General features: G+C 47.8%; 1 protein-coding gene across 2 annotated transcripts; it reads right to left on the reverse strand.

The window, feature by feature from the left end:
• Positions 1-682: 682 nt before the first annotated feature.
• On the reverse strand, positions 683-7,175 carry tcea2 (transcription elongation factor A (SII), 2). 2 transcript variants are annotated; one of them, XM_076740084.1, is made up of 10 exons: positions 6,934-7,175; positions 4,762-4,824; positions 3,985-4,090; positions 3,770-3,851; positions 3,548-3,675; positions 3,055-3,112; positions 2,597-2,750; positions 2,254-2,400; positions 2,008-2,079; positions 683-1,095 (listed from the first exon to the last, which is right to left on the reverse strand). In XM_076740084.1, the coding sequence occupies exons 1-10, from the start codon at positions 7,000-7,002 to the stop codon at positions 1,087-1,089; spliced, it is 888 nt and encodes a 295-aa protein (XP_076596199.1). In that variant the 5' UTR covers positions 7,003-7,175; the 3' UTR covers positions 683-1,086. The 2 variants fall into 2 exon arrangements, with proteins under 2 accessions (XP_076596199.1, XP_076596200.1); XM_076740085.1 differs by having other exon boundaries at positions 3,548-3,672; positions 6,934-7,174.
• Positions 7,176-8,877: the final 1,702 nt, after the last annotated feature.

Below are 8,877 nucleotides of genomic sequence, written 5' to 3' on the forward strand. Positions count from 1 at the left end.
CTCGTGAATGGAAAGAGCTCGGCGGTGTTTCCACAACAAACACAACAGGAGCTTTCTCTGCTGTGCTTTCTCACCGCCTGCGGACGCGCTCGCTCCCACGCCGTCGCCTGAAAACCGACACGTTTACGCTGCAGTCGCTTCAGATTTATTCTGTTTATTTTCCTGACCGGTAAAATGAAATGCCCTCAGGATGAATGAAGGTGGCGCAGGCCTGTCTGAGGTTCAGCAGCAGCGACCGTGTTTACGCTTCCTGCAGCAGTTTGACTTTTACTCTAAATACTGTCAGAGCCGAAAGTGCGACGCTGCAGGAATATTCCACATCGTAAACCCATTCCACCTGCTTCAAGGTGATCCCACAGCTCACTGCATGAACAGCTTCCTGTTCAGAGCGTCTGAAGCAGGTTAAAACACGGAATTCATGGAGACATTTTGGGGATTTTGGCTCATGTGCAAAGAACAGATTGTGTGGAGTGAAGTCAGAGATGAAACAGACCTGAAACTGTCGAGAGAAAACACTTAAAGGCTAAACTCAGCAACACATCGCCAACAGTCAGCGTCTGTAAAGTAAAGCAGGCAGAAGACAAGACGGAAGCTCTGCCTCATACGGGGACCAGACAGATATGGATTTAATCCATCTGAACTCCTAATCAACTCACACACTTTCACTCAAATCTGTGTAAAAGCAGTTTTCCTCTTTATTCAAACCAAACAAGGCGGGAAAACAAGAGAAAACTCCGGTGACGTCGTCTCAATCCAAGAGCAACTTTAATCTGAATTTCAGGGGCAAAACATGTGGCAGCACGGCAGCGCAAAGAAAGGCACAAAGTCTGAAAGTGATCCAATGTGGCTTCAAGCTTCATCCATCCGTCCGTCCATCAGTACCAAATAAAGTCAGAGCTCCATACAAAACACATCCAGCCAACAGACAACGTGACCTGGCATCTTTTCCTCCAAATATATTACAGCTTTTAGTTAGATATTTATAAAGAAATGATACAAAATAAACAAGAAAACTAAGTTATTTTCTTCATGTCCACATTCACTTCACTTCACTTTGCTTCATGAGAGGACCAACACGCGTCCTCTTCAGTAGAACTGGAAAAGGAAAGAAAAGGAGGATTAAAAATGCAGAAAAACGCTGAAAAGCTTTGCGTCCGCTCTCCTTTAAAGCCGAGTTTAACTTTAGAAACACACATTTTTCACTCCTGCACTGAATGACTAATGCAAGTCCTGACATGTGAGGTCGAAATTCAAGCCGAATTTAAGTACAAAGACGAGACTTCCTGAGGTTAAAGAGGTCAAAAGCTTCCCGCAGCTTCATCAAACTGATTTGTTTCTGTGTGAAATGTCAGCGCCGCCCACCATGTTTCACTTTCTCAAAGTGCTGAAACAACAACACACAAACTACCCACAAACCATCAGCTCCTCAAATTAGTCGCCTCACCTTGACCCAGAGCCAGGAGCTAAATAAGGGAGGGAGGGCGAGGAGAGGGAGGAAGGAAGGGAGGAGGGTGGAGGGTGAAAAGGGCAGCGAGAAGGTCTGAGAGCAAACAAGAGGGGACGAGCTGAGCGAGGGAGCGAAGGAGAGGGAGAGTTAGATCAATACGAAAAAATAATGAGTGAAGACTCAGAGAGAGGAGGAACGGAGGGAAGAGAGAGGAAGGAGGACACAGGAAGGTGCAGGGAGCAGCGAACGGAGGAGGAGCAGAGAGGAAGAGGAGCAGAGGCCGGTCTCTGCTGCCATCTTGTGGCGAGCGAGTGTTACTGACGTTCAGCCTTCATTCACTGATGGTTTATCGTGAGCAGCAGGTTTCAACCTTCACTGTAACTGACTTCATCTGTGTTTGTAGATTCTAATGGAAAACTTTCTGTGTACTGATGTGTTTTTATTCTGTCTGTTTATCCAGAAATCAAACAACACGACTCAATATGACTATTTATTACTATCAATACTGCCAAGTGTTAGTATTCAGTACTACTATTTATTAGTATTCCTCCTGTCTTTACCTTCCATCGGTTACCGCAGCTGTTACACAACACGAAGGTCGTCATGGGCTCATCAGCACTGCGGGTCTGTACCTATGACACACACACACACACACACACACACACACACACACACACACAGCGGAAGGGGAAAAAAACAGCGTAATTAAGTATTTTCATCAAAACTGAATCCAAACACACTTCTGTGTGTGTGTGTGTGTGTGTGTGTGTGTGTGTGTGTGTGTGTGTGTGTGCGTGCGTCCATACTTGTGTGTACGTGCAGCTCTTTCCGTGACACTTGTTGCAGATGAACATGTCCGTCTCCGTCCCTCCGACCTTGGACAGCTGATGCTCTCTGATGGACTCTTTGGTCAGAGCCTCTCTGATCTGCTTCAGCTCTGCACTCGCCATCTCCTGCACACACACACACACACACACACACACACACACACACACACACACACACACACACACACGAACAAACAAACATGAATACGCTCCATCCCTTCACACTTCATTGATCTAATACATTCTGTCTCTCCTGAGCTGAAACTAATCTAAGCCTAAACCTGACTCTAACTTTAATCCTCGACAGACGTGCACGGCTGACCTCGGCAGTCATGCTGGCGATGCGTCGCGGCGAGATGTTTCCACACAGGACGTTGCGGCGCAGGTCTGGATTCTTCTGGTCCTTCAGGTTGGAGATGCGGCTCCGTAGACGAGTTTTATATTTCACATCCGTCACCTTGAACTCCTGGAAGATCTGTGGCCACGGCGAGCAGTCAGGGACAAAAACGCTCACGAGAGACGAGCCAGCGGGTGCAAACACATACGAGTACACGCACGACACAGGACAAAGACGTAACATGTAACTCTGTAACACCCGGCAAAGGGAGACATTTCTGCATGTTTGATCAGTAGAAACAGTTTTAAAGTGAGCTCACAGCGCCGCCCGGTGGCCGGAGCTGCTGCAGCATCGAGTGTTTCTCACAAAGTCAAACTCAGATTAAGATCTTTGATTCGGGCCTGAAATCAAAGCTGTTTGTTAAAGTGCGACGTGGAAGGATATCCTCTTCAATCTGTGCCGCCAGGTGCTCACAGTCGACCCCGATGGTCAGGTGGTCATCTGAAACACACACACACACACACACACACACACACACACACACACAAGCAGAGTCAGCTTTATGCACATTAAAACTTTACACTTAAACTGACGTTTTACAGGACGACAAAGCCAAGTTAACGGCCTCATGATCAAACAAACCTGGAACAAGGGAACAAACTTATAACATATGAAAATAAACACATGTGCTGCAAGTAAATCAATTAGTAAATTGATCTGAAAAGTCACAGGTTTGATGGATCACATATTCCTTTGGCTGGTTTGGAGTTGATCACACAGCAAATGGACCCAGTCGTCAAATGAGCCACGTTCCTTACTGAAGTCACATTTGCTGAAGAAGGTCACAGAATGCTGCTGAAAGCCCTGAAAAAAGCTAATAAGTGACCCTTGAGTTTAGCAAACCTTCTCACAAACTGCACTAGAGACAGTCCTCACCATCAGTCTGCAGCGCCGCCACCAGCAGCTCTCGACACTTCGTCCTCACGCTGTCGGTGGTGACGGGAGCGGGAGGGAAGGAGGTGACCCGAGGGGGGAGGGTGGGGGTGGTGGGCGACTCCTTACTGCTGAGCAGGAGGAGAGATGATGCAAACTATGTGCTTAAAGGAAAATTCCACCTTAAATCGAAACGGACAGTGATGTCATCAGCGTGCGACAGACCTTTTCTCGCTGCTGCCAGAGTCCTTGGAGGTGGACGACGACCTCTCAGGAGAGCCGTCCTTCTTCTTCTCTGACGAGCCGTCTGCAGGACGACACGCAGAACAATGAACGCCACGTGATGCAAGCTGCAAACGCACGCACGCACGCACGCGCACACACACACACACACACACACACACACACACACACGCACACACACACACACAGACTCTTACCCAGCAGTTTCTTCCAGGACTTGATGAGAGCTTTGGCCAGAGTTTGAACTTCTTCATCTGAGCTCTGTTTCCTCACGGCGTTCACCGACATCCCAACTCTGGTCGACTACAGACAGACAGACAGGCACACACACACACACACACACACACACACACACAGACAGACACACAGACAGACGCACAGAGAAAGACAGAGACAGATTTTTCCTCGTTCCTTGGTGTTTGTTTTGACTCACTCAGTCAGAAACTTCACTTTTCTGGATTCTTGCGGCTGCTTAGTGCACGACGGACACGGCGCGGCCAGCTGAGCGAGCAGTCGTCGTATCTGAATTTGCATAATCACGACTCGTCCTCAACTTTATGCAAATGCATGTGGAAGTCTGTCGCACTTTTAATGACACCCAACAGTGATGTCACAGGTTACGGGCACACCTGGAGTCCACGTCCTCATCGCTGCAGCGAGACGAGGGTTTAACCCCTTAAAGCTCAGCAGAAACTTGATTTAGTTTTGGATTGTTTTTATTATGTTAGCACGTGAGACGACACAGTGTTTAACGAGCGGTTTGAGCTGAATGAGTTTCTTGATCACCCTGTGGAGCCTCTGCGCCAGGATTAAACACACTGAGGCTTTGTCCACATGTAACACAGACGTTTCCTCTGCGTCTGCATTCAGCAAAACTGCAGTTCCTGCGTGTCCATGCGTCCATGTGAGGTGGAGCATTTCTGTCATCACCCCAACCCGTCGCTGCTTTGTGTGATGAGTGTGTATGTGATTACCTGCAGCGTCTCCAGAGACATCTTGATGTTCTTTAATTCCCTCAGCAGGTCCAGAGCTCCGTCCTGCAGACAAAACAATGAAGGAAAGCCTCTGCATCACTTTGATCCGTCACCTGATTTCATCTTTCTTCAGATAATCTGCAGCCGATCTGCTGCCGAATCTGTGTCAACTTCACGGACAAAAAGTTTCAGATTTGTTTCAGCGAACATCAGTCATGGAACCAATAACGTCAACGTGGCATTTTGTGTTGTGTGTGAAGATTCATGGTTTCTTCCCGACATGCCCTCCCACAGCTGAGCTGCTGGCACCCAGACGGCCCGAGACAATCGTTCAGTGTCTGCTAAAGGTTACCGAGAGAGTGATGGACGCACAAGATTGGATTTCAGGGAGAGGGGAGCTGTCTGTCTGCAGCTTCTGCTCAGTGTTCGACAGGAGATTTTCACATCCATCTGTCGCTTAATGAGGTCGAGGAGTGTCCGTACGTGACGCCAGGAATGTTATATATGAGCACATTAAGCTAATCCAGCAGCTGCACAGGTAAACGGGATGGGATGCTCTGTGCAGCAGCTGCACAGGAAACACAGCAGCTTTCCTCCAAGAACATACACGACTCAAAGAGACGGATCAGAAAGGTGAAGACGTCTTCCCACACTGCCACACAAGCAACGGAGACAAGAGGACACACAGACAGACGAGGTGGAGACAAACTGCTGGATTATTCATACAAAAACAAAGCTACTCCCATGAATTCCCCAAATCTGAGTGCAAACTGTAACTGTGAGACCGAAAGACCCAAAACAAGGTTTCACTGCAGGAAGGGAACAAAAACAATATTTAACCAAGAGCAGAGCCGAGAAACGCTGTTTTCATTCATCACTGAGAATCAGGCGTCAGGCTCCAGTCAGCCTCACAGGGACGCGAACCCTCAGTCGACTGTTTGCACATAAACAGCGTGAAGAAAAGGAGAGCAGAGAAGTTCAGCTCCACCGTGTCTGCTGCACCCGTGAGCAGGAAGCAGGATGGACAGCAAGCAGCGCCATCAACGGAGGCCGAAGCTCAGCGAGACGTTTCAGAAACAGGATTCATATGGAGTCAGAGCGACGGGCGTCCTGCTCACAGCTGACAGAAGAGCTTTAAAGCAGGATTACGCCTCTAAAACCAGACAGATAGAACACCTTTCTCAGTGGATTTGTTTTAAATGGACCAGGTTAAGAGCGTCAGGACCTCAGTGCAGCTTAAATGTGTAGTTAGAAACTGAACGCACACACAAACACAACACAGCATCAAGCACGTTTGCTTCAGGAGAACACCGACATGAAGGCAGAGCAGCCAGCTTAAAAGACCAAAAACACCTTTTCTCACTACTCATCAGGAGGCTTCTGAGAAACTTCTGCTGCTGTCACAGTATGAAGGTCAGTCTGCTTTAAGTTTACACTGACGAGGATAATCCATGGTGTCTCTGTCGCCTCCAACAGGTGAACAAACCTTCCACACTGCACCTTTAAACACATGAAGCCAAAAATATTTGCATGTTCAAATTCTGGATTCTGTTAATTGGGAGGAGGAGGAGGAGAAGATGTTCTTTTAAGCATTTATTTAACGAGGCAGAAACATCTCAGACTCAAAGCAGACCGCCTCGTGTGTCTGGAGGGTTTTTGCTGGGCAGCTTTTAAACGTCACTCTGCTCAAAATAAAGTTGTGGAAGTTTCTTCTTGCTTGATGTTTGCTGTCCTGATGAAGCTGAGGCTGAACCGATGCTTCCTGGGAACATGCTGAAAGCGTCAGTCTGTGCAGTGAAAACTACATCTCCACATACGCTTTTTAACATTTAGATTTCACTTTTCTGAAACTTAACCAGCACGCGAGCTGCGCTGAACAAACCGTGAGGTGAGCTGGCTCTAATTGGCTCAAGGTGCGGCTCTTTTAATGAGCAGCTTTTGGACCAATAGCTGCTGTGATTTATTTGCCAAACTCTTTCCAAACAGCCTCGGAGCTCGTTGTGTGGAGGTAAAGAGCAAACATGTGAGTCCTCCTGCACCACGCGCCGGGCTCTCTTTAAAGCGGCTCTCCAGGCTTCCAGAATTTTCCCTCTCTCAGCAGTTAAAGGTAGAGCTCACCATCACCTGATCGCGTGTTTTTCGGCGGATGCGGCGGCTGTTTTGCGCACTCACCGTGTTCTTCTTGTGCACCATTTTATCCAGCTTTTTGGCGATGCGCTCCACTTCCTGGTTTTTGGCCATCTTGAGCGGATTTCTCTCCGTCACTTCTCCTCCTCTGCCGCGGTGAAAAGCCCCATTGATGTGGAGGAAAACTCTGCCTCTCCTCGCTTCTCTTTACGCAGCCCGTTTGTCTCCTTCTCTCCCAGCTGCCGCCTGCCTCTCGTGCGTTGTTGTGGGACACTGAGGGATGCTGGGAGTTGTAGTTTTCTGTCTTTCTTTTTTCCAAATTCAACCTGGAGCAGCTTGACCAAACCTTTTAAAGGAGACTCAGCAGCCAAAGGGAATTTCATGGACGGACCTCTGAGTCATAAAAATGATATTTAAAGCGTTCATCAATCATTAAAAGCGCTGACAGGAAGTAAGGATCGATCATTCTGAGCATTTTATGTAATTGATGTGGCTGGGCGGAATTCAGGGAGGAATTGATGGTTAGTTTAAGTTTGAGAGGCTGCTCATCGTGATCCTGTTATCCAAAATACACATTACAATTCAAACTTCCTGCCACAGCAGATCAATGCGCACAAACGACCACAGGACACTCAGATATTACAGGGAGCCATCCGCAAAAACAGGATGACGGACACCGGGAGAGGTGTAGATAAATAAATACATAACGTGTTCGACTCAGCTGATGAGTCACGTGTGCGGAGTCTCCTCAGGACCAGCTGAGCCTGACGCGCGTGACGCGTCGGTCAACAGCTGAGTGAAAACTTCCCTCAGTGAAAATCCACATTTGCAGCGATTCTTAGTCATTCTTTCTTCTTTTTACTCGAAAGTTCATTTGGGGAGGTTGAGGGGAGCGTGACACGCTGCGTCCTGCACGAGGCGCGCATTTCAACCCTCATCTCACCCTGAACCTGAACGTGTTTGGACAGCAGAGCCGATATCCAGACAGTCTGTATGAGGGCGTGAAACTGGAGCTCTTTCACAGTGACGTCGCTGTGATTTCAGAGAGCAGTTTGAGAAATAACTGAAGTCCATTTTGTCTCTGTTAAAGGTGAAATACACACACCTGGTTGGGTGCTGATCAGAATGAGTGACGGGAAACTTTCAGCTCCTCTGGAGGAAGTTTGTCATCCTGACTCAGCCTGAAAAACCCTTTGAGCAGCCTGCATGTACTTACAGAGTCCGACCACTGGATGTCAGTGTTGTTTTGTTCTTTCGTGTCCAGCGCAGGACGCACAGTCACCGCAGGCTGTGTGTTGGATTCACGGAGAACAGATTCTAAAAAATACACAGTTTACAGTGTTTGGAACAGTATTTAACTTTAAATACAATTAAAACTCGGATCAGGAGAAGCTCTTGAACAAAGGAGATCAAATGATGACACTGACTCCTGACTCATCACCACCTTTACAGTCCTCATGTCCTCTCACAGTGTCACAGAGTGAGTTTGCCATTGGGCAGATTTATTCTACTTCAAGAGCACAGAAGCGTTGAATGAAAGCACATCAAACACATGTCAGTATGTTCTGGAGTAGAAGCCAAATTTGGATGTTAGGAGTTTGAAAAACGTGAGCTGAGCAGACCTGCAGCTGCTCCTCACCTCTGACTGAAGCTAGCCTCGTTAGCTGCCGTTAGCACGACACACCTGACTCTCTGACTGAGCTGTTGGCAGTTAAGGTGCATCGTGGGTAATATAGGTGCAGAGTTTTGACCCTCGGGTCATTTTAAGGGCTCAGGACCATTAAAGGCTGTGGGCTGTGCCGTATATCTGCACCGTGACACATAGAACTACTGATTTATGTCACGTTAGAGCAAAACTGAATAGAACTGTCTGGTATTTTTGATGTGATCTGGAAGAGATCACAGTTTTAAACAAACTAACGCCGTCTGCCAGCGACAGCTCGCTCACACCGGACGGGTTCGGCCTCTTTCTCTAAACTTAAGTCAGAC

Source organism: Chaetodon auriga, chromosome 10, assembly GCF_051107435.1.
Source record: "Chaetodon auriga isolate fChaAug3 chromosome 10, fChaAug3.hap1, whole genome shotgun sequence".
Lineage (NCBI taxonomy): Eukaryota > Metazoa > Chordata > Actinopteri > Chaetodontiformes > Chaetodontidae > Chaetodon > Chaetodon auriga.

Coding starts and splice junctions, on each gene's coding strand:
- tcea2 (XM_076740084.1), bottom strand. CDS start 7,002: ATGGCCAAAAACCAGGAAGTGGAGCGCATCGCCAAAAAGCTGGATAAA. Junction 4,825..6,933: donor TGGTGCACAAGAAGAACACG/GTGAGTGCGCAA, acceptor TTTTGTCTGCAG/GACGGAGCTCTGGACCTGCT. Junction 4,091..4,761: donor TGTCTCTGGAGACGCTGCAG/GTAATCACATAC, acceptor GTCTGTCTGTAG/TCGACCAGAGTTGGGATGTC.